The 25929-nt window shown below is 40.9% G+C and overlaps 2 protein-coding genes across 2 annotated transcripts; both read right to left on the reverse strand.

Annotated features, from left to right (window-relative positions):
* Nucleotides 1-8786: 8786 nt before the first annotated feature.
* Nucleotides 8787-14509, reverse strand: LOC115419825 (caveolin-3-like). Its single transcript, XM_030134863.1, is given in 2 exon segments — nt 8787-9699; nt 14265-14509. Coding segments are annotated over 2 exon segments (453 nt in total). The 5' UTR covers nt 14376-14509; the 3' UTR covers nt 8787-9357.
* A 1687-nt stretch (nt 14510-16196) lies between these two features.
* cav4a (caveolin 4a) lies at nt 16197-23300 on the reverse strand. Its single transcript, XM_030134853.1, has 3 exons — nt 22940-23300; nt 21419-21606; nt 16197-17347 (listed from the first exon to the last, which is right to left on the reverse strand). Exons 1-3 carry the CDS (start codon nt 23156-23158, stop codon nt 17197-17199), a joined length of 558 nt encoding a protein of 185 aa, XP_029990713.1. The 5' UTR covers nt 23159-23300; the 3' UTR covers nt 16197-17196.
* Between the last annotated feature and the right edge of the window lie 2629 nt (nt 23301-25929).

The raw sequence follows: 25929 nt of genomic DNA on the forward strand, positions 1-25929 counted from the left end.
AAATATGTTCGGTTGTGTTGACATTTTATTGACTACAAATGTGTTAGAACACGTTCATCTCACAGATGAGTTCGTTCAGAATCAGCTTTATCACAAACCAACGGACGCGATGTTGTTCACTTCTCATCCATTCTTGTTGCGCTGTTTTCTCATCCATCTCTGCTCAGTGCATTTGTCTGTAGACTGCAGGCGTCTCTGGGCTTCAGTGGAACTGAGTGGAACAGTTTTTTTCATTGCGTCAAAACTGGACGGTAATTGGATAAATGCCACGATGTTGTCCCGCCCCCAGACGCTGGGCGTCTCTGGGGGTGAATGGAGCTGTGGGCGGAGCTCGGCCGGGCTGGACGCCAGAATCCTACATGCTGATTGGAGGATCGGTCAAAAGGCTGAATCCCGTTTGATTGACAGCTGTTTTCAGATCTACTCCTTCACTGACACAGTTTTGTTTAATACCGTCGCACATTCTGCTGTGAATTCAAGAGAGAAACTACTACGAAATTACTCGATCATTTCTTGCACTGTAAATGAAACCCACTCATTGGACTTCCTTGTTTCAATGTAACATAATTTCAGCGTTTTCTTGTTTCAATTACATAATTTAATCATTTCTTGTTCGAGTTTAATATCGTTTTGTAGATAGTTAAATCAATCAACCTGTCGGCTAGGTCGGAGTGAAAGGAGCATCTGTTGTTTAAAAAGGCTGAAGTCTTACACCCACAACACAATGGGCCAAGGCAATCTGAGCAGAGAGGACACTGGTCCAGTCCCTGGGAAAGACGCCTACTTGGTACGATAAGGTTAATGAGCATTTTCTTAATTCTTTTTTTTTTTTTTTTTAATGTAAGCCGACAATGAGCTTCCCCTGTCTGAAAGACGAGCAGCCGCCACTGGTATAGATGTATTGTAATGGAACCATTTTTCATAAAAGCCTGAATGAGGAAACTTTTTTATATAAAGACCACAAGTAAGTTGTTGTTTCTGTAAAATAGTCAATTATGTAGGGGAAAATTCTTTATTAGTCTTTATTGCTAGTGTTTGAATTAAAGATATGAAATAGAGTTCATGTACTTCCTGTTTTCACACCCAAATGTTATCTGACTGCAGTTCATGGCCCACGCTGGGAGGGTCGGTCAAACAAACCAAGCGAGCTCCTTATCTGAGATAACATATACATTATTGGTAAGAAATCTGAGTGATCTAGAACTGCTATTTTTCTCTATTTTGGAGTAAACAGTTCAGTTGAAGTCGGTCTGAGACTGACATCTGTGACTGTTTGATCAAACTATTGCTGTGACTTTGCTCAACTCCATTTGCTTGTTTTTTCTCCGTTTTGTACTTCCTTGAGTGATTCAGTTAAAGCAGTGTATGACTTTGATCACAAATTTTTCTTCAAATTTGTAAAACCCCAGTGATAACCTATTTATTACTAATCCATAAATCCGTAATTACACACCTAAATCACTTCCCTCAAGGTGAACAACTTTGAAGATGATTCCATCACAAGCAGTCCGTTTGTTTACATACCTGTAGCCCAGATAAAAATGTCTAAAAAGTGAAGAATGCAAAGATAATTAATACATAGTTATACAAATGGTTAAACATAGAAATACATTTATTAATGTGTTATTAAAAATATACAGTTCATATTTGGTTGTTAAAATGTATTTACATATGTAATAAGTGTCTTTACAACATAATATTTCATTTATTATGAAGTGACATCCTAAAAGTGTATTTTCCTTTTCAGAGATAGTCAGTGAATGCATCCTAAGTTTGGTGTGAAGGCCAGTGGTCTGAACTGGTTCGAACCGGTTCTGAAAGCCAAGGGGACACACAACGGCTCTGAAGTTCGCTGGTTTTTGTAATTTTTTTTTTTTTTTTTTTTTTTTTTTTTTTTTTTTTTTAATTAAGCTATACCGTCGCTTGTTGTCTTTAGAACTCACTGTTTTTTAGCTGCTAATGTGGTGGTAGAACACTTTTATAGTTTCAAGTCGAAGCTGTTGTACCGTGTTTTTACTGCTAACATTTAGCTAACATGGCGATGCTAGCTCGTTCGTTTTGTGAACTGTAGGCCACTGTTCCCAACACCGCGGATCCACGGACCTTACAGAAGATCATTACCGACCTGGTGAACAAGAGACTGGATCCAGATAGCACTCTGAGCCACCCGGGAACGGTCAGAGTACCTCTGGCAACATGGGAGACGGAGACAAGACGGTAACGGGCACGGAGCGTGCACTGGACTGGAGTGGAGGCTGTGGACCGGAGGCACCAGGCCGCTTTGATCAGGAGACAAGGACAACAGGATCCGGACTCATCTGGTGGGATTTGCACAAACTCAAGGTACCTCATTTTATTTTATTCCGCTCCAAGAGTGAAGCGACCCTGGAGTTCTGGGTCAGTATGTGCAGGAACTAAAACACAGGCCCGCAAGGTAGGGTTATTTTGTTTAGTTTGCCGGTTTTAGGACTAGTTAAAGAGCCAGTTATTAACCTGTGACAAGGGGAACATTTCTGTTGTGTAAAACGAGGTTGGTATTTGCTGTTACCTGTTTGAAACAGAAAGCTAAAGCCTTGCAATTTTATTTATCTATTTTATCTTATTTCCTATTAAAGGGATTATTTTTAATACTTTACTTTGTGTTTTGGAGTCACTTTGATCTAGTGTCATTTTATATTTAGTGTAACTTTAGATGCTTAATATTTAGTGTAGTTTAAAGGTACATTGTATTGGCCTAAACTCTTTATTGACTTAAAAAAAAATAAAGTTGTACAAGAGTACACTGTTGAAAAACCCACAGCCCCTTATTTAATGCATGAATGAACAAGAAAAACACTCGGAGAGCACAGACCTTCGCTAAGAGAGACCCCCCCCATCACCACCAAAATTTAAAGGTCCCGTATTATGTTATTTTTCAGACATGTCATATAGGTCTCAGAAGCCCAAACACATAGTATTTAAGTTTGTTCGCCCCAAAATCATCCTTTTTTCGGAGTTTCAGCGGTCGAAAAAGTCCCTCTCACCAGCCCTCCTCAGAGCAGTCTGTTTCTGGGCCTGCTTCCGGGTATGCAAATGATCGCATCTGTCCACGCCCACTCCCCCTCCCCTCTCTGGGAGAGGACGCAGCTTACGCTAGCGGTACTACGCGCTAATGTTGACTGTGAGGCCATCATACACACGTCTCAGACAGAACGTCTTTCCAAACACTGGCTTTCTTTGCCTTGAGGCGTGATTGAGCCCCGACGGAAAACGGCGGTGTTGTGTCGTGTTCGTGGACCTGACACGGAAAGACGCCTGCCGCCACTAATGCAGGCGGCTACTAACAAGCTTGATGCAAATTCTACTGATGCCAACCACAAAAGGCCCGTGTTCAAAGTAGTTCTGTTGAATGTCTCTTGATATTATCAGCTCTTGCATGTTAACGGGGACGCAAACGTTAGCAGCAGTAACCGAGCTATGTTAGCTGCCATGCTAACGTTAGACATACACATCAACCACCAGCTTATCCGTAATGTAGGGTTATGCAGTAAAGATACAAAAAAATGAGAAGAACTTACATCTCCCACACTTGTACTTGGGTCACGAAGCGTTGGTACTGCGTCCTTCTTGATTCAGAGTCTTTGTGCTAAGCCGGAGCTGTATGGGCCCATGTTAAAAAAAAAAAACACTCGTCCGTGAAATGCCGGGCACACACATACAAGCGTTTGGGAATGTTGTTTGGTACATGACCATCACAGATATAATCCAGCCACTTTTTATGGAGAGGCTCGGAAGTGGGGAGCAAAAATAAACTTTCGTGTTGGTGTGTGCAGCCAACAACACCACAACTTGCGTGTCTCGCCTTCGCCATGTTTGTTGTCCAAGAGGTACTTTGCCAGGGTGGGGCTTACCTTTTCATGCAGGGTGGGGGCACAGTCAGGGGGAGGAGTTAAATCCGCTTATGTCGTCATAAGCAGACCCAACTCAAACTCGGCCGTTTGAGCAGGCATTTTCACTAAATGTGGTGTAGCAAGGCAGGGAGGAAACAGACAGTTTTCAAATTCGAACCTCATAATGAGGCTACTGCAACACATACTACTATAAGAAAACTTTCACAAAGTGAGATTTGCATAATACGGGACCTTTAATCATTTCTTCCTTGTGCCAGGATCAACATGTCCTGAAAATTTCATGAAAATCCATCCATAACTTTTTGAGTTGTCTTGTTAACAAACAAACACGTAAACACACAAAACAAAGTGATCACAATACCTCCTGGCGGAGGTAATAAGGGCTACATACCAAACCAATTCGTCACTTGGGCCTATTCAGAAATTTTGTTGTGAAGCGCATTGGTGGCAATGGGAATTCCACACAGCAGCATCAGCAACAAACATGGAGACAACAAGCAATGAAACCGTGTCCACTACCAGGTCAGAAGAAATGGAAGGAATCACTGTAAGTCAACTGTCATCTTAGAATACTAATAGTACTTTTCATGGTGTGTGAGATCAGACTGATCTCAAGAAATCACATTGTATATGATGCCGGTTCATTGCATTTGGTGTACGTATGCATTTTCATTCTTTCGTGTATTATTTAATGCCATTTGATGGTGTGTCAATGCGCTAACCACTAACCCTAACTGCTAATTGTGTTAAAAGCTAATTGCACCAGCTGCTAATCTCGCTAATCGCTAGGCTTAAACCTAACCCTAACTACTAATTGCGCTAATGACGTGCTATTTTATGCAGCGTAAATGTACACGCTGAAAGCTTATAATGTGTACAGATAACACGCCAATTAAAAGTGGCATGTTATCTGTATGCAATTCATGATGTTAGGTTGGTGAGATCATGAAAACAATACTTAGGCTATGTTTAGACTACAGGCAAATGTGGACCAAATCAGATTTTTTTGCCAGTTTGAACAGCACAAATTCGACTCAGGCCACTTTCATATGTGGTCCTAAATCTGATATGTATCTGATATTTTGCAATGCGACTTCAGTCTGAATGGCTCGGTCGCATTTCTCTGACCTTTACGTCAATGGAATGCAACAAATGTCATAATTCTGTGTCCCAGGATGAGAAGTGGCGGAAAAACAGATTTACTTCCATAAACAAAATGCGTGACTGCGTAGTCATGTATTATGTCAGGACCTCTTTTGCACATGCCGGTCACTTCAGGGTCACATTCAGTTCATACTCAAAACTGACAGAAGTTGCATTTAATGTGTAATAGGAATGAGCACACAAAAAAATTGGATTTCACAAAAAAAAACCAAAAACAAATTGTGCATTGAGACCTGCTGTCTGAATGTAGGCTTGGACATCAGTAGCCTTGGCCACAGCCTGTTCAGAGAACTTTTCTGGTTCCGGTTGAGTGGACACTGGTGCGACTTGCTGCCGCTGCTCACTGGCAATTTTAAAGTGTTTTAAATGGTTTTTATGCCTGCAATATACTGGACAATTGTATGTTTGTGGGAGCCATATCTCTTCTCACTAGTGCAACAGTTGCTTTTCCTGCACTTTGTTTGTAAGAGGGCTAACATTAGCCTACCTATAGGATCACCCCACCCGGCTCCGCTTATCCACCTGTCGTTGCTGCCACTATGTGGGCCTGCAAGTTTCATATCTAGTCTGCAATCGTCTGGCTGTTCCTAATGACATGTTACTGTCCTGTGTCGGGTCTCTAACAGTACACAGCCACTAAGCTCCTCTGGCTCCACCTTCATCTGCTCATGCCTCCACCTCCAGTACTGCACCACCACCCAGACAATGCTTTTCTCCCCCGCAAGAGATACATCCATAGTGGATCCTGCAGGAGCTTCCAATATGGCAGCTCTAACACGGTAAGGTCCTTCTGGTCCACTTCTCGCCGCCCAGAATCCCAGAAATCCCGGCCGGACTGTTGAGGACCGAGTGTTAGCCAGCCTAGCTAGGTCAGCTATTGTTTCCGCCAAGCACGACAATACCCCTGCCAACTTTGGTCTCCTCAACATCCGCTCACTCACAAGCAAGGGACATCTGATTCAGGATCTCCTCACTGACCTTAAGTTCAACTTTCTCTGTCTCACTGAAACCTGACAACAGCTCATTCCCTCTCTTCTCCCCTCATATCTACCATCACTCACTCTTCCCTGACCACTGGGACTGTTCCTCCACAATTCAAAACTGCAGCCGTCTCCCCCATCCTCAAAAAACCCGGTCTACTGTAGACCCCAAAAATTCAGTAACCTTCGCCCCATCTCTAACTTACCTTTCATTTCCAAAATTATTGAAAAAATGGTTGCCACTCAACTCCACACACATTTAATGACCGATAGCCTCCTTGAGCCCTCCAGTCTGGTTTCCGCCCACAGCACAGAAACAGCCCACCTAAAGATCACTAATGATCTCCTCCTTGCAGCTGACTCTGGTTCATTATCCATTCTGATCCTTCTTGATCTGAGTGCGGCCTTTGACACCATCTCACAGCCCATCCTCCTCAGTAGACTTTCTTCCATTGGCATCACCCACACCCCCCTCCGCTGGTTTCATTCCTATCTGTCAGGCTGCACTTGTTCAGCTGAAAACTTTCAGGTCAGATCCCTCCCCAATTACCTCAGGTGTGCCCCAGGGCTCTGTCCTGGGGCCCCTTCTATTCATTATTTACCTCCTCCCCCACGGTAATATCTTCAGTAAATTTAACATCCATTTCTACTGCTTCACGGATGACACCCAGCTCTACCTCCCCACCAAACCTTGTTCCACACTCCCGCCTTTCTCCCTCACCTCCTGCCTCTCTGAAATTAAATCCTGGTTCACCTCCAATTTTTTAAAACTCAGTAGCGACAAAACAGAAACGCTCCTCACTGGCTCAAAATCCACTCTTTGCAAAACCAACACCTTTTCCCTCACCATCGACAGCTCCTCAGTCTCCCTCTCCCCTCAGGTTAAGAGTCTGGGTGTCATCCTTGATGGCCTACTATCTTTCAAATCCCACATCAAATAACGTCACCTGGTCTGCATATTTCCACCTGGGCAACATTAACCGCCTCTGCCCCTCACTCACCCCCCATACCGCCTCTATTCTCATACACAACCTCGTAATCTCCCGCCTCAACTACTGTAACTCCCTCCTATTCCGTCTCCCCCAAAAGTCCCTCCATAAGCTGGAACTGGTCCATAACTTTGCCACCCGCATCATCACCAAAACCCCCTCCTACCACCACATCACCCCCATTCTCCAGGAACAACACTGGCTCCCAGTCAGACAGACAATTTAATTCAAACTCCTCCTGTACACATTTAAATCCATCCACAATCTTGCTCCTCAGTACCTGTCATACCTTCTCCTTATCACCACGCCAGCCCGTTCCCTTAGGTCAGGGGTCAGCAACCCTGGTCTTAGAGAGCCACTATCCTGCATGTTTTCATGTATCCCTCTTCCAACACACCTGATTCAAATGATAAGCCTATCATCAAGCTCTGCAGAAGCTTGACAACAACCGTCAGGTGTGCTGGAAGAGGGAAACATCTAAAACAGGGGTGTCAAACTCCGGTCCTCAAGGGCCGGTATCCTGCATGTTTTAGATATTTCCTTCTTTCATCACACCTGGTTCAGTTAATGTTCAGCTCATCATCCAGCTCTGCAGAAGCCTGATAATGATAGAATGGCTTCCAGGTGTGATTGAAGAGGGAAATATCTAAAACACGCAGGATACTGGCCCTCAAGGACCGGAGTTTGACACCCCTGATCAAAAACATGCAGGATAGTGGCTCTCTAGGACCAGGGTTGCTGACCCCTGCCTTAGGTCCTCCTCCTCCATCCAGCTCACTGTGCCCTTTGTCCTCCTCAATACCATGGAAGGCCAAGCCTTCAGCTTCTCTGCTCCCCAGCTCTGGAACTCCCTCCCACCATCCATCCATAACTGTGACTCTCTCCCCACATTCGAATCCAGACTCAAAACTCACCTTTTCAGAATAGCCTACCCACCATAAGCTTTACTCTCCATTTTACATCTTCATTTCTATATATCATAATTATTCTTTTATCTCTTTGTCTATTTCTTTGTATTTTATGTATTGTCTGTTTTATCTTGTTGTACAGTGTCCCTGGGTGTTTTGAAAGGTGCTTATAAATAAAATGTATTATTATTATTATTATTATTATTATTATTATTATCAGTTTCATGGCATTTTCGGAATATGTCATTATGTAGGGTTATCATACACTTACTATAAGGAGTGAGTGAGTGTTGAGGACACAGCCATACTCTTTATGCTTGCGAGGTGTGTATGATAAGCCTACACAATGACATATACACAGAAAATGCCCTGACACTGATGTAAGTATTGTTTTTCACAATCTCACATAGGCATGTAGTCAGGTTATTCTGAACATGGTGCATCTTTGCAACACCAAGGCCTACTGTATTTAAAGTTAAATGAATGGAACAATAATACTTGAAATTACAGTCTCTCTGTACATTCACTGGTACATATCACACACAACAAACTGCACTAGTAAGGATAAAGACAAGTGTTTCCGCTGGTATAGGTTGGTATAGGTTTTGCCGTGGCGCAGCGTAGATTACACACCACAATACCACAAGATCAGTTCCACAGGAAACACTGACAAAGACAATACAATAACAATGCAACAAGAGGAGACAATAAGGGGAGATAAATGGTACAATTTCTTTTTTTTTATTATTTTTCTGCTTGACACTGAAAACCAGCAATGTTTTCATTTTGTTGTTTTTCTTTTTGAAATGTACACAAAGAAACAAACACTTGTCTGGCTCACATGTTCTTCTCTGAAATAAGCAGCAGGTTTGTCATTGTCCTTTCTGTATCTGTTCACTATTGCTTTCCCAAGGTGCAACTACACCCAGAAAATTACACGTTTTGACATACATGTCTTTTTATGTGCTATTTTCTTTTATGGGGATTTTTCCATTTTACAGCAAATTGGCACATTTCTTCATGTGCACATGTTCCACCAAAATAACTTTTCTTCCAAAACTATTTTACAAAGGCACCATCTCTGCATTCTGTGCTCAGAATTACCCAAAAGAAAAAAACATGAAAGTTTTTACTCCTGTTCCAGTGTGATAGTGGATGGTGCCAGACCCATCTCCAGTTCTGGCACAGCACTAAGGAAGCACAAATCTGGCCTCCGCTTTCTCACATCTATATCAACACACATTCTTTCAGTCGAACACATTGGCCTGCAGTTTTCTACAACAGAAATCATTCAGTATAACATTGTGAGGGATCTACATTGTGCACCAATATGTAACGATCAAGCATAAATCTTTTCATTATTCAAAGCATAAAGTTTTTTTGATCTTCTCCAGATGCATATGTCCATAAGATGCTGTTCTTGTTCTTACACTTCCTTGCGTAAAGCCACTGTTATGCTGCTGAATATTTTTCCCAGAGCTACAAAGAGTGGGTCAAAGAAGGTATGAATAACCAATGAGTAGAGCTGACTGAGACACTGCAGCTCAATCAGGCTGCTCTTAATGCAGGGCACCACAGCCCAGATGTGACAGAAGGATAAACAAGCAAAGACGAAGCCCCACAGTAGTGAGAAGGGGATTCCCAAAATGGCTGTCAGAATGCGGTAACACCAGTACTTTGACACAGTGAAAGTGGTGTAGCTGGCTTTCCACACCCCATCAAGACTGTGTGTGCCGTCAGGCTCCGCGATCACATCTTCAAAGTCCACCTAAAGGATATAATAAACAAAAACAAACAAAAAAACTGTAATCACTGTAAATACATATTCCAGTTTGCATAAATATGTGTGCTTGTCTCAACAATACAAGTGTAAATTGTGTAAATTCATTGAAATGTATTTTTACCTATAATTGAAATCCTACATTTCCTTTTGAGCCAACCCATAAAGATAATATTAATTTGTTTTAGGAAAAGAGTATGTGGACAACCCGATGGCCAAGTCACTGTGGCCTAAGAAAAATTAAGAATCTTTATTTGTCAGTATATTTTATATGCAGACTTGCAACATACTCTGAAATTGACCCTCTGCCACATACTGCAGACTAAGAGTGGTGGGCTGCTATGTCAGGAGCCTGGGGAGCAAATGGGGGGTGGGAGGAAAGTTAAGTGCCTTGTTCAAAGGCACATCAACCAGCAATTTCTCTGATGGTCTAGGGAACTGAACTAGAACTGAACCCTTTGGTCATAAGCCAATTTTGAAACCTTCCTCCTTGGTGCTCGTCTTTCCCACCATTTCTCTACACTATTTATTTCAGTGTTACTTTTGTGGAAGTTCCCAAATGAATTATTCTCAATATTTAACCTGCCTTAAGTAATTTATCACCATTTATTGTAATGTCATATTCCCTGCCCCGCGAAGGGAGAGACAAGGGCTCAGTGTCTTTCTTTGTTTCTTTGTTAACACTTAAGCAGCAAAACTACAGGTTCAAGTCACTCCAAATTGGGTTTATAGATTTCCAGTGACCCAGAATAGATGTCATTACATTTTTGGAAAGGTAGGTCAAAGTTCAAATTTTTCAGGATTTTTTTTTTTTTTTTTTTTAAATCTTCCCATTTAATTATAATGGATGAAATATGTGCAAGAGGTGGGATTTTTTTTTTGTGCCTGTCACCACTTGTTTTGTATTATTTCCAATGAAAATCAGGTATTTTCCTATATTTAATTTGCTTTTTTACTGTTTTCCGGAAAAAAAAAGCTCTGTTTTTCTGAGTTTACGAGATACTGTTTTCCAAAAAAAAAAAAAAGCTCTGTTTTTCTGAGTTTACGAGATACTGTTTTCCGGAAAAAAAAAGCTCTGTTTTTCTGAGTTTATGAGATACTGTTTTCCAAAAAAAAAAAAAAGCTCTGTTTTTCTGAGTTTACGAGATACTGTTTTCCAGAAAAAAAAAAAAAAAAGCTCTGTTTTTCTGAGTTTACGAGATACTGTTTTCCGGAAAAAAAAAAAAAAAAAAGCTCTGTTTTTCTGAGTTTACGAGATACTGTTTTCTGAAAAAAAAAATAAAATGTGGCTCTGTTTCTCTGTGTCAGTGGGACAGTGGTCCCTGGTCCAGGCAGGAGCTCCTTCTATCTGTGCTGCTGAAAGCCTCTCGCGGGAGCGTGAAGTTGTTTCCGTTCTCGTAACCGGTTCCGATTACGGATCATGGAACTAGTTTCATTCACAGAAATCAGAACCAAGCCCCGCTTTGTGCACGGATCAAGCCCTTCAACCACACCGGCGCTCGGAGCCTGTGTAACCCTGCTTCCTGACAGGGCACGACCGCGGTGATGGGAGTTGGCATTAATGAAGTCAAATAAAATGACATTCACCAGCATTAAAGAAAATATACACAGCAGAAGAGTGCAAATGTGGATTCATTTATTTGTCGGACCTGATGGAAAGCATTAGTCAGAACTAGATCCATGGAGGAGCGGCTTGGTGAACCGGTTCGTCCCCCCCAATAACTTTCCATCAGGTCCAGGCGGACAGCTATCCGCTCCCCGGTGTGTAAGCCGGACTGGAGCGGGTGGACGGAGCAGCTCAACTCGACAGAACAGCGGCGCTCGGAGCCTGTAGCCCGGCACCATGACGCGGTGATGGGAGTTGGCATTAATGACTACTACCACTACTAGGACTCCTGCCATGGGGCGGGTGTCCTGTCCCGGTGCATTGGGCCGACCAGGTGAACCAGTGTTTTCCATGGCTGGTGGTCCTGTGCCAGCTGCTCTGCGTCCTCCATGGTAACTCCATGTTGTTGGAGGTCGCCTGCAATGACGTCGAGTCATTGGGTGCGGGACTTGCCTTGTGGTCGTTTCCAGTCTGCGGCCTTTGGGTCAAACTGAAGGATGGCTCTTGTTGGATGGTCAGGAGGGAGGCGGAGGACATGACCGAACCAGCGGGTGCGACGTTGCGCGGCCAGGCTGGATGCTTTGGGCTGGCGTGTGCGGGCTCCAAGCACCTGATTGGAAACCCGCCGGGTCCACCTGATGTTTTCGATGGTTCTGAGAGCCCTGCTATCAAAGCCATCTATTCTGGCAGCCAGAGTCTGGTTTAAGGGCCATGTTTCTGAGCCATAGAGCAGGATGGAGAGGACGGCAGAGTTGTAGATCCGGAGCTTCGTCCTGCGTGAGATGGTCTGGTGCCGCCACAGTGGTTTCCAGAGAGACTGCAGAGCTGATGCTGCCAGGGCCCTTCTGCGGGTAACCTCTGGTTTTAGGTCCCCGTTGTCTGTCACCACCCCAGATACACAAAGCTCTTGACAGGTTCTACAATGTCATTACCAAGCTGCAAGGGAGGTGGATCTGGCCCATCACCGACATGCATGAGCTTGGTTTTTGTCCAGTTCACTTGGAGGCCAAGCTTCTGTGCCTCTTCACTGTAACTGCCCAGAGCATCTGTCAGCTGGCTGTAGGATGTGCTGAGCAGGATGGTGTCAGCAGCGTACTCCAGGTCCTGGCATTAATGAAGTCAAATAAAATGACATTCACCAGCATTAAAGAAAATAGAAACAACAGAAGAGTGCAAATGTGTATTCATTTATTTGTCGGACCTGATGGAACGCATTAGTCAGAACTAGATCTGTGGAGGAGCGTCTTGGTGTTCCGGTTCACCCCCCACCCCCATAGCTTTCCACCTGGACCTGATGGAAAGCTGTCCGGGGGTGGGGGGTGAACCGGGACACCAAGACGCATATTTTCTTTAATCATGGTGAATGTCATTTTATTTGACTTCATTAATGCCAACTCCCATCACCGCGTCGTGGTGTCGGGCTACAGGCTCCGAGCGCCGCTGTTCTGTCGAGTTGAGCTGCTCCGTCCACCCGCTCCAGTCCGGCTTACACACCGGGGAGCGGATAGCGGTCCGCCTGGACCTGATGGAAAGTTATTGGGGGGGACGAACCGGTTCACCAAGCCGGTCCTCCATGGATCTAGTTCTGACTAATGCTTTCCATCAGGTCCGACAAATAAATGAATCCACATTTGCACTCTTCTGCTGTGTATATTTTCTTTAATGCTGGTGAATGTCATTTTATTTGACTTCATTAATGCCAACTCCCATCACCGCGGTCGTGCCCTGTCAGGAAGCAGGGTTACACAGGCTCCGAGCGCCGGTGTGGTTGAAGGGCTTGATCCGTGCACAAAGCGGGGCTTGGTTCTGATTTCTGTGAATGAAACTAGTTCCATGATCCGTAATCGGAACCGGTTATGAGAACGGAAACAACTTCACGCTCCCCCGAGAGGCTTTCAGCAGCACAGATAGAAGGAGCTCCTGCCTGGACCAGGGACCACTGTCCCACTGACACAGAGAAACAGAGCCACATTTTTTTTTTTTTTTTCAGAAAACAGTATCTCGTAAACTCAGAAAAACAGAGCTTTTTTTTTTTTCTGGAAAACAGTATCTCGTAAACTCAGAAAAACAGAGCCTTTTTTTTTTTTTTTTTTTCCGGAAAACAGTATCTCGTAAACTCAGAAAAACAGCGCTTTTTTTTTTTTTTCCGGAAAACAGTATCTCGTAAACTCAGAAAAACAGAGCTTTTTTTTTTTTTTTTGGAAAACAGTATCTCGTAAACTCAGAAAAACAGAGCTTTTTTTTTTTTTTTTTTGGAAAACAGTATCTCGTAAACTCAGAAAAACAGAGCTTTTTTTTTTTTTTTTTTTTCAGGAAACAGTATCTCATAAACTCAGAAAAACAGCGCCGATTTTTTTTTTAACTTATTTTTTCTCGTAATTATGAGATAATTATCTCATTAATTCAGAAAAACAGAGCCGGAATTATTTTTTTTTGTGAATGCAATACGCTTCCGTAGGCAATAATCCACTGTTGAAGATATTTTTTTCTCTAAAGACATTAATGAAAAAGAGTAACACCCTTGTTTCATCTCAGTAAACCTGCTGCTCCATATCATCCTGTCTACACTATCTAACAGAGAATCAGACACTATAAGCTTATAAAACACACTTCACAGGAGTCCTTAACACATTTAAATAAATACACGCACAGTGGTGGAAAAAAGTCTTTGAACACCCAATGCATTTGTGATATGTCACAAAAACTGGATCTGTAGATAATGCCCCTTGAAACACATCCGGGGCATGATGTGGTGAAACTGTCAAAGATGTAGTGTTGTCATTTTTTCTTCTTAACAAAAAACAAAACATAATAGTTATTTGCATTTGTTTGTGTCTAACTGATGCAGCCACACCTTTTGAAACACAAGATTTTTCCACAAACATTTCATGATAATATTTAAAACTGTAAATTTTAGAGAAGTAAAAGTCCAGCGGACTATTCACACCTTGACCACATCCTGGTTGATTTCCTTGGGGTCTCTGTTGGTGAGGTCGATCTCCTTGGTGTGGCTGTCCCTCCTGAGTTTCTATGCCTGGCTGTGGTTTATGTTGGCCATGTCCTGCTCAATGATTGAGCTGTAGATGAAATAATGAAGCGAGCGAAGCCTAGATGAGGAGCTGCAGCCAGAGCCTCACAGGGCAGGGAGTGGCAGTGGAGACTGAAACTCCATTCAGTGTTATTCTAATCCAGGAATGGCAGCAGGCAGCTGCTGCCGATTACTACCTCTTAAACTGACAAAAATAAACAGCGGATATTCCACATCAAGTATACAGACACAGATATTTGCACATGTACAAATAGAGGGGTGGTCATTCTTTTGTACAAATGCCATAATTCCCTCTGCCAAGGAGGTTATGTTTTTGCCAGTGTTGGTTTGTCTGTTTGTCTGTCCATGTGCAAGATAACTCAAAAAGTTATGGACAGATTTGGATGAAAATTTCAGGAAATGTTGATACTGGCATAAGGAACAAATGATCAAATTTTGATGGTGATCGCGGGGGGGGGGGTACTGATCTGCCTTGGTGGAGGTCGTTGCTTTTCAAGTTCACACTGGGACTTTAAGCTTTTTTAAAACAGGGAGGCAGACTCATGTTGTATTTCATACTGCACACTCCAATAAATAGTCAGTGAATCATTTGAGAAGATATTGAAGTTCACTCACTAGATACTGTGAGAAAGATGAAGACACAGTGTGGATCATTTGTGTAACATAAACTACAGCTCAGTCATGTAGGACTTTTTTTTTTTTGTTTATTTCCATCCTTGACCACAAAATGACAAAAAACTCAAATCCTGTTAGCTGATATTATACAGAACAGTATAAAGTACTTCAATACACTATACACAATGATTAAAACTTAGGTCTATATAGGCACGGATAGGAAATATTTTTTTTTAAACATTCATATTTTTCTTTATTGTTCAAGTAGTGTAATGCAGTGTAATTTATTTTCATTCTCATTTTCATTGTTCTTATTACTCCTAAATAAGAGGTTGAAAGTTTTAAAGTCATCAAAGCTATACCGTATGATGTGGCATTTTTACACTTTTCTTTTGTCATCTTAAAATGCTCCTAATAAGTGTGTGTCAAACTAAAATGTAAAAGAAATCCACCAGGTATTGAAACTCAAAAATGTTTAATTCTCATATATTTCTAATAAAAGTCTGACCAATCATTTTAGTCGGTCCAAATGAAATAATTGGCCGAACCTGGCTGAGCCTCCTGTCAATCATCCATTACGGCCGTCCAGCATCCGATCCATTATCACCGTCTCACATCCGAAATGTGTCCCTCTGAATCTGACGCTTCACTCGCGCTGCTTCTCCTGTCACTGACCACAGTCTACTGTCTACGATGTGTTTGGCCAGAACTGACATGCACATGTGGAAGGGAAAAAATGGATTTATGAACAGAAACGACAACTGAGGGGCACAAACGGGAGTCTGATGAATGAAGGATGGGGATAAAAGTCCGGAAGTCAGGTGAACTGGACTAAACAGGTCTGCACAAAGCTCAGCTTTTATGACGGTGGGACTCATACAGGTTCAATTACATGGTGTCACACAATGTAAGATGATGTAGGATGATAATTGTATGGACTATGAAACTTCAAATGTCCACGGAAAATTCACGGAGGCCGCGCGTTCACAGTGCGCGCGCCCATCCCCTGGGCACTGCAGTGAAGACACTGACCCAGTACTGCACAGACCAGGTCTACTGATGGAACAGGAGCCGCGGGCCCGCGGCAGGTGGATGATGCATCTGATTACTGAGGGAGGGGTCCGCGGACACGCCAAAACGGACCGGACCGAACCTCCACCTTTGCTTCCTCCTCCGTTTCCATCGCGCATCAGATGAAAGGAGGAGAGAGGAGGAGGAGCCTCAGAGCTCAGGCAGAGGGAAGGGGGCGGGGCTTTGGAGGGAGGCGGGTTGTTCATGTTCAAACTTTTACTAAGTGCTGTGAGAAATGCCACATCGGTAGGTATAGCTTTAAATGTCACTTTTGGCTCTACACAGTCAAACTAAGACCTACAATAAAATGAAATAGAAAAAGATGATTACAAAATACATATTAACATAATAATGCAAGAGTCATTTCCAGCATAAATAATCATCCTGGGTCATTATCTCCAGTGTAATTATAAATAATATTAGAAAATTCACCGGTAATATAATTAGGGGTAGAGGTTGACCAATATGGGTTTTTCTAAGGTCAATGCCGATTTTAAAAAAATTTGGTCAGCTGATGGCTAATAGTTAAGGCTGATTTTTTTTTTTTTAAAGCACATTAACCTTGAACTACAATTGGAACACTCAGATAATTATGATTTTTTTATGCAGCAATATAAATAAAATTATTAATACATGTACACATAGTACTCTTTTAACATTTATTGAACTTAAAGTGCTGCCCACACAGGTGCCTGATTAAATATGTTATAACATTTTACTACTGATCAAATGTCAGCTTTCAAAAACAAAAAAAAAAAAATCAAGGCAGGTGGCCAATATTGAAAAAAAAATCAATATACCGTCATCCTATATATTGGTCTACCTCTAATTAGGGGTCACTTTCATGACTGTCGTATCTTTTAAAAAGGTCATCATAATGTAATTTATTAAGAAGTCAGTCATTTCACACTCTGAAGAATCAGTTAAAAAACACCTTCTGTCAGCATCATAAACTTTTGTAGTGATACAACACAACCTTGACCTTGAGCATATGTTCCAACTTTGTGGAAAAAAACATTGAAAAACATTTTAGTTTTGAATGAAAAGTGAAAATGATTTCCCACTTCATCGGTTCAGTCTCCTAGAGCAGAAGTGGGCCTGTGATACACAACCCCACTCTGAATGAGCTTCTCACATATGAGTATCACTCTTTGGCCAGGTGAACGCTGAAACCTCCACAGCATCGACCAGTGCTCTTGAAGAACGGATGCACAATGACATCCAGCACGATGGTCCAAAGGCTCTGTAGCCAACGTGTACCAATCAGGACACACTGGATACAAGGGCTGACCATCCTGTCATACAAATACACAGAAAGAACATGAGGGGATACAACAAATGGCTCACACTGGGGTCATTTCATTACATAAACAGCTGTTTTTTTTAAGTATTTTTTTCCTGGTATGTGCAACTTTGGTTCCATTTTCTAACTATTAGTTGTTTAGTACAAGGCAATCCCCAGTTTTAAACCTGTAACCTTTAACCTGTATCTACTATATGAACTCTTTGTCTTAACTGTATCTTCACACAAAGAATAAATACAATACCCTTTAATAAAAATAACTTTTCCCGGTGTAATAAAACTTATATATCAATTTCATATTCTTAGAGTGTTGATTTACTCAATGCAACAAGGCTATTTTTTGTTCCAACAATGCTCAACACATTAGTGTCACTGGTTGTACATTTTGACACATAAAGCCAAATAAACTAGAACTGACTGTGGTTTATAAGCCACAGGGCCGTGACTCCCATTACACACACCTTGTCCTGTGCATAGGGTGGCAGCACATCATCATCATCAGAATAACAATATTACTTAAGATGAAAGGCTATGGGCACCATACATGACACATATACAGCATTTAATTTAATGTATTACATAATGGATGAGCTGTTGGACCAGTATTTAATTCTTATCAGTCGTGCTGTCTTAGATTTATATTATCCAGATTTGGTTCTGGACTATTTCCTAGCAGGTATAAAATATAGTAAACTTTGTGTTAAGTTTTTTGTTTGAGTCAAAATGTGCTTGTTTTTGAGTTTTAGGTAGAGACAAAGATTTGGAAACAGGAACATAGTACCTAAAACCAAATCTGCAAACATATTAGGTTAAACAATTACTGGACTCTTGATTTGGATAAGACACGAGTTGATGTAATTCACGAAAATTCAGCTTCACAAATGAATAATATGAATTGCTATTTCTTCTTGACTGTGAGGAAGTCCATACAATCACTGATTAATATGCAGTGTTGGGAATAACGGCGTTAAAAATAACGGCATTACTAACGCCATTATTGTTTTCCAGTAACGGGTAATCTAATGAATTACTATTTGAAACGTTACAATACCTTTACCGGCAGTGAAATGTGGTGCGTTACTATGCACTGATATCTAACAGCTGTTATCCGTCCTGGCTCACTCAGCCAGGCACGAGAGGTGTGACATTCGCGGACGAGTCGAGTTTTTAGAACGGCTCTGTTCAGTGAATGATAAGAACCGATTCGTTGCAAGCCGTTTGTTTACGAGCCGTTCTTATATTCAGATTGCCCACACTGCCTTCATGCTACACCTGTGTGCACCATGAGTCTGAGTTCACGCTGCCTTCACCTGAACAACTAATGACATGTCCGAGTTTGAGTTGTCCGCAGCACACCACATTCACTTGAATGCAGCCACGTGTGCAGCTAATTTAGGGGAGGAGTTATCAGTCAGTCCAGCTGACTGAACTGGAGATGTTTACTGCTGTATCAGGGAGGAGTGACTGAAAAAAGTGGAGATGTGGGATTAACTGGAGGAGCATCTTCTTCCAATGAATGCAGATATGCACTTCTGTGGTGGAAAAGCCAGGTCCTAGTGGACACCAGCCTCACCAAAGTCATGCTATGAAGTACCTGTCTGCTGTTGTACTCTATGTAACTGGCCCGTGAAACACGCTCAAAAATCAGTCTCCTTTTACATATTTGAAGGTTTTTCAAAAATTCAGTAATTACTTTCCCTGGTAAGTAATTACATTCACGAAGGAGTATTTCCGTTACTAATTCAATTACTCTTTTTGGGAAAGTAACTAGTAACTATGATTAATTACTTTTTAAAAGTAATTTGCCCAACACTGTAAATATGTGAGTTGTTATCATGTTGTGTGTTATACACTTACTCTAATACTGTAAAAGTGTAACAAGTAAACAATGAGATTTTGATCAGAAACTATAATTGAAGTAGCATTAAAGGTCCCGTATTATGCAAATCTCACTTTGTGAAAGTTTTCTTACAGTAGCGTGTGTTGCAGTAGCCTCATTATGAGGTTCAAATTTGAAAACTGTCTGTTTCCTCCCTGCCTTGCAACACCACATTTAGTGAAAATGCCTGCTCAAACGGCCGAGTTTGAGTTGGGTCCGCTTATGACGACATAAACGGATTTAACTCCTCCCCCTGACTGTGCCCCCACCCTGGCAAAGCGAGCCCCGCCCTGTCAAAGTACTTCTTGGACAACAAACAAGGGGAAGGCGAGACACGCAAGTTGTGGTGTTGTTGGCTGCACACACCAACACGAAAGTTTATTTTTGCTCCCCACTTCCGAGCCTCTCCGAAAAAAGTGGCTGGATTATATCTTTGACGGTCATGTACCAAACAACATTCCCAAACGCTTGTATGTGTGTGCCCGGCATTTCACGGACGAGTGTTTTTCGAACATGGGCCCATACAGCTCCGGCTTAGCACAAAGACTCCGAAATCAAGAAGGACGCAGTACCAACGCTTCATGACCCAAGTAGAAGTGTAGGAGATGTAAGTTCTTATCATTTTTTTTTTTTTTTTTTTTTGTATCTTTACTGCATAACCCTACATTACGGATAAGCTGGTGGTTGTTGATGTGTACGTCTAACGTTAGCATGGCAGCTAACATAGCTCGGTTACTGCTGCTAACGTTTGCGTCCCCGTTAACATGCAAGAGCTGATAATATTGAGAGACATTCAACAGAACTACTTTGAACATGGGCCTTTTGTGGTTGGCATCAGTATAGTTAGCATCAAGCTTGTTTGTAGCTGCCTGCATTAGTGGCGGCAGGCGTCTTTCCGTGTCAGGTCCACGAACCCGACACAACACCGCCGTTTTCCGTCGGGGCTCAATCACGCCTCAAGGCAAAGAAAGCCAGTGTTTGGAAAGACGTTCTGTCTGAGACATGTGTATTGTAGACGAGAGAGCCATGGCTTCACAGTCAACATTAGCGCGTAGTACCGCTAGCGGAAGCCGCGTCCTGTCCCAGAGAGGGGAGGGGGAGTGGGCGTGGACAGATGCGTTCATTTGCATACCTGGAAGCAGGCCCAGAAACGGCCTGTTCTGAGGAGGGCTGGTGAGAGGGACTTTTTCTACCGCTGAAACTCCGAAAAAAGGATGATTTTGGGGCGAACAAACTTAAATACTATGTTTTTGGGCTTCTGAGACCTATATGACGTGACTGAAAAATAGCATAATACGGGACCTTTAATCCACGTAGGTTTTACATGCAGGTGTGTCTATGTCTGTCCTGACCTGTAACTTGAAATCTGTCAACTTGAAGACAATAATTCAAGAGTTTAATTAAAATTACATTAGAAGACTCTTCAACAATAGAAATTGTTACAGAAGTCTTTGGACACCCCATGTAGTTGTGATGTATTGCATTAAGAATCACTCTTAAGTCAATTACCAAAGTATTGTACCATTCTCCAAACCCATGTGCACTGTATTGTTGAGGTCAAAACTGGATGTTTAGATAATGCCCCTTGAAACACATCCAGGGTATGATATGTTGAAACTGTTAAGAGTTTAGTGTTATTTTTTCTTGTTGCTTTGAAAAAAATCATGCATATGTTGCACGAGAATATCAATATCATCAATCTTTTACTGATGGTACAGAACTGAGAGAATATTTGTATTTAATTTGTAAATTCACCATATATGACCTCAAATTTTGATGACTAATTGCAGATTTAGTATTTACACTCATTGTCTGTTCCTTTCTTTGAGCTAAGATAATGTTACAATATCTCTGTTACGTAATAGTTACTCCAGAATACTTTACTACTTGTTTATGCATGGGGTCCAGATTTTTGTGCTATATCCTCCTGTCTCATCAGAAATAATGAGGTGTCATTTAAAGTTTAGGCAGCATAATCTGAGTCCCTGGTGGAAGAGACTACTGTGTACTTGTCTGACAGCTAACAGTGGAGATACATCGACAAAGAAGAGTCATGATATGCAACAAAGTCTGGACATAAAATGAGGCAACTGATGCCTGAAAAGTCAGAATAAACTGTGTACTTGTACATGGATAGATAACACTACCATATGTTTCATTCTAAATAATCTGAACTAAACATACCAGATGTGGAAGCAGCTGAGGAAGCCGAACAGGAGACCCGAGAGAACTGAAAAGGGAATGGCCAGAAGCACTGTCACTATCCTGTAGATCCAAACCCTGCACACCTCAAACAGGGCGTTGCTCCAGATCCACACTCTGTCACCACTGCGAACCGACACCGGCTCAGCAATTACATCCTCAAACGTCACCTGATGAGACAAGAAGACAGGTGACGTTGAGTTAGAGCCATGCAGTATCACAATATACAGTAGGAGCTGTCAGTATAGAAATATGTCTGATAATAATAGTAATAATGATGTAAAGTGCTTTGGGTGCCTTGAAAAGCGCTAAAAAAATCTAATCCAATATTCATTATTATTATTGATTCATTCTGTATTGTTAATATTATTTTGTAAAACTCTTTATAGAAATATTTGCTCTTTCACACAAATATATTTGTATGAAAACATGACAAAAAACACAGAAGAAAGTAAAGTAAAACAAATGGTTGCAGGTACAACAAACCCCGCCCCTCGCACGTATTGTAACTTATTTTGGCATCGATCTAGCTGATGTCATCATGTCTGCATGTGTTGTCAGCATATAAATTGCCTCTATATATGTGCCAAGGTTGAAGTAAATGGGTTCAATGCACTGCCCCACTACTTCCTGGACTTCAGGTGGGTCCTTTATTTCCTGTCTTTCATTATTGGACACACTAATTAATCCAGTGTGCCTAATTATTCAGCAGTCACAAGAAGTAGCAGACACCTGGATTAATTAGTGTGTCCAGTAATGAAAGACAGGAAATAAAGGACCCACCTGAAGTTCTGGAAGTAGTGGGGTTGTGCATAGAATCCATTGAAACAAAATTTATGTTTTTATAGACATTTGAAATTTCGCCCATTATAAATAAATGGGAGAAAAAAAGATGTAAAAAAAAAAATCCATAAAAAATTTTGAGTTTTACGTACTTTTTCCAAAATGCAATGACATCTATTCTGGGTCACTGGCAATCTGTAAAGCCGATTTGGCATGAATTCAACCAATAGTTTTGCTGCTACAGACATTTGAAATTTCGCCCATTATAAGTAAATGAAGAAAAAAAAGATTTAAAAAAAAATTTTAACTTTGACCTACTCTTTCCAAAATGTAATCAGATCTGTTCTGGGTCAGTGGCAATCTATAAACTCAATTTGATATGAATTCAACCAATAATTTAGCTGCTAGAGTGTTAACAAAAAAAAACCCAAACTGAACCAAAAACAATATTCCGTGCCTCCCTTCCGGGGGGTGGAGTAATAAAAAAACAGAAAATAATCAAATGTGCTGAGGTAGAGAATGGTTAATTTTGTTAATTTACAGAACAGTTGTTAGTATCATGGTATGTTGTTCACATGATGTAAAACTAGATACACTGTGATTGAAGAGGTTAGCCTTACTGCTAACCCCAACTTGGAGCCATTACCACTGATTATTTTAAGTAAATCGACAGTATAAAACATTTCCTTAAAGGTTTTAAGTTGCATAAAAATGCAATACCTTGAGGCAGTCATTGATACCTCGAGGATCTCTGACATTGAGCAGAGGTTTTGTATCACTGATTTCCACGAGCGTAGATGTGTGAATGTTTTCCTCTTCTTCCACAACAGGAGGGGCCTTCCACAGCGTGTGAGGATCCTCCCCATTATCAGACTCTTCAGGGTCACTGGAGTCCTCCAGGTCGATCTCTACCTCCTCTGAATCTTCCCCTCTCATCATAGTGTCTATCTAAACGTGAAGAAAACCCAGTCCTGGGAGCAGAGTGGCTGGATCTCAGAGCGACCCCTCGGCTGGTTGTGTGCACTGAGGTTATATTGGGAAAGTTACAGTGCCCTGGATGGTATTTGCAGATGGTCTTTCAAGTCAAGATCATTTTCCTGTGCTGTGGGAGGACAGGAGGGGTAGGGGTTATAAATACTGTTAACATGGAGATGGCTCTGTATACACTGATACACCCTGGTGGGAATGCAATCACACGCAGATACAGACAACATCAGACAGATCTGACAAAAGTGACCATGAATGTAGACAGTGCAGCATAATACAGTAACAATGAGACGTAACAGGTCTGCAGTGAATTCAGGTTTATTGGGAGAGTTTGTAAAAACAGCATTGTACTTCTGCTGTAAGTTTAAAGGAGTGATCTTTTGCTTTTTTAAATGGTATTATGCATTTTAAAACATTTTCCTGTAGTCTTCATAAACTGTAAATGCTATATTTGGGTCTGAATTCTACATTAATTCAACTCCACATGTCCATCTTCAACCCTATTTCTGAGTAATGACACCAGAAAGGTAATTTTGAGCGCTGGCCCTTTAAATGCAAATGAGCCACTTCACCCCCCACCCCCTCCGGGTTGTAGACTATGCTGCCTTGTCCCGTTCAGCCACTTGTGTTCGATAATACAACCAACAAAGTTGGAACTTTGGACATATTTTCGGTTTTTACTACAACCGCTGCCGCTGATAAAGTTATGTCGTACTCGAAGAAATGTTTATCGGAAGTCTTGACCTTATATGTGCAAATGTTGTGACATAACTAGTTATAGATGTAATAAATTAAGAAGGAAATAAAATGGGTTGAAGAAATCCACTCGATTTTGGCCAAAATAAATATAAAGATAGCTTTGCAGCACCTGGAGGGTTCAAATTCAAACTTTTTGAACTATTAGGTCCAAATACCCAAATAAATGAACCAAAGACTAATAAAATTGAGTTAAGCCAAATATGACCCCTTTAAGTCAAAGCAATTAGTGCTGAGACCTTGCTGTATATCCAACATCACATAATGTAATTTATGAACCATCACATGGGGTTATGGTCTGCACTAAACAGGAAGTTGACCCCAAAAACTTAAGCTTAATTTCTATATATGTAGGTTGAATGACCATTATATGGCAAAAGCATGTACTACATAATAGTATGCCAAAATAAAAATACTGTTTTTAAATTATGTGGGTTTTTTTCAGTAAATAGATCAGTGCTCCCTGTTAACAAATTGTATTGAATATGTTAAAAAGTAGCAAACATGAAGTGAGATACCAGTGTATTCACGTAACCGGTTACAATCGAGGGGTCTCTTATCTATGCCAATTTAGAGCCACAGAGATTAACCTACATTTGATTAGAGTCATACTTTTAATGATTTATGAACACTTCAAACTGATGCTAATCCTTGACAGTGGTCCAACTGGTCTAACCCACTCATTTTCTCATATACTAGTGATACAAGCAACAGATGAAAACGTTTAGCTCAATTCCTAACCTAAATTTTGTAAAATAGCAAAAGGTTCTTGATAACACGTTCTTGATAATCTTCTTAACATGCAGTTGGAACATGTATAGGCCTATCTGCTGATGCAGTAATAAATCATAAACATACTATTGCCAGCTAAAAAAAAACAAAACTACCAAGTAGTCTAATTTAGAGGTAAGAAAAACAATAAATAAATTATAGTAATAATAGCAAAATTGTTTCTTGTGATAGAAAGGTTTAGGTTGCAGAGCCACGGTTCTAATAAAATTGTGTTCAAAATTGCCAAATGAACCACTGAAAAAAAAAATGCAACATGTACAAGAAAATTGTGAACTGTACTGTGGACATATATGACAAACTCCTAATTTCAGCACTTAAAGTAGGAAGTAGAACGTACACATTTTGAGGAAATGAAAAATATATAATATGAACAATAAGAGTGAACAAAAAAACGTCCCAATACATATTATTTCTGATAGTCTTTCATGATATTTTAGTTACACTGAAAAAGAAATGGTGAGAAAGTGATTTAATTGAAGGACTATACTGCCGTCTTCTGGTCTATAATGAAAATTGCATCTATTTACTGCACATTAATATAAACTTACATATCAAAGTATTCAGAATGAGGATCATCTTCTGTAATTAATCTATGTCTTAGAATGCCAAACTTTTTTCACTCAAAAAAAAAAAAGCAACATAAAATGCCATCATTTCTGTTATTCTTGTTGTTATCATTATTATTATTATTATTATTATTATTATTATAAATTACTGGTAAATAATAGTCATTAGACTCAAAAAATCAAATCGAAGAATAATATTAGTTGAGTGTAGTGTTAATTTTCTCACAGCCTCATTAAAAACGTGTTTTATAGTACGTCAAACACACTCTCACCTATCTCCCTTGTGTTTCTCACCACCTTCTCAATTCTCTACTTCCTACCACCTCCCCAGAATAGCAGAAAAGAACATTCTTCCTATATTTAGTTCTGAAACAAGAATACAAATATTAGTGTATTATTTATTTCACTCCACAACTTGAAACTCAATAATAACACACTAGAACCCAAAATATAGGAAGATTATTTTCACAAACTGTAACAATATTAGTGCTTATTTTGGACATTGTGAGCAAGGAGAGTCTGTGGAAAACACTTCAGCTCTGAGGGTGTATTCCATCCCTGCTGCTCTTTCCTCTTAATCAATATTATAAATCACAATGCAGGCGCGAG

This window comes from Sphaeramia orbicularis, chromosome 5, assembly GCF_902148855.1.
Source record: "Sphaeramia orbicularis chromosome 5, fSphaOr1.1, whole genome shotgun sequence".
Taxonomy (NCBI): domain Eukaryota; kingdom Metazoa; phylum Chordata; class Actinopteri; order Kurtiformes; family Apogonidae; genus Sphaeramia; species Sphaeramia orbicularis.

Excerpts from the sequence above, each read along its gene's own strand:
- cav4a (XM_030134853.1), bottom strand. The coding sequence starts at position 23,158 with ATGATGAGAGGGGAAGATTCAGAGGAGGTAGAGATCGACCTGGAGGAC. Across the intron at positions 21,607-22,939 it reads GTATCAATGACTGCCTCAAG|GTGACGTTTGAGGATGTAAT; the intron begins GTATTGCATTTT and ends TTGTCTCATCAG. Across the intron at positions 17,348-21,418 it reads CTCAGCTGCTTCCACATCTG|GATGGTCAGCCCTTGTATCC; the intron begins GTATGTTTAGTT and ends TTTGTATGACAG.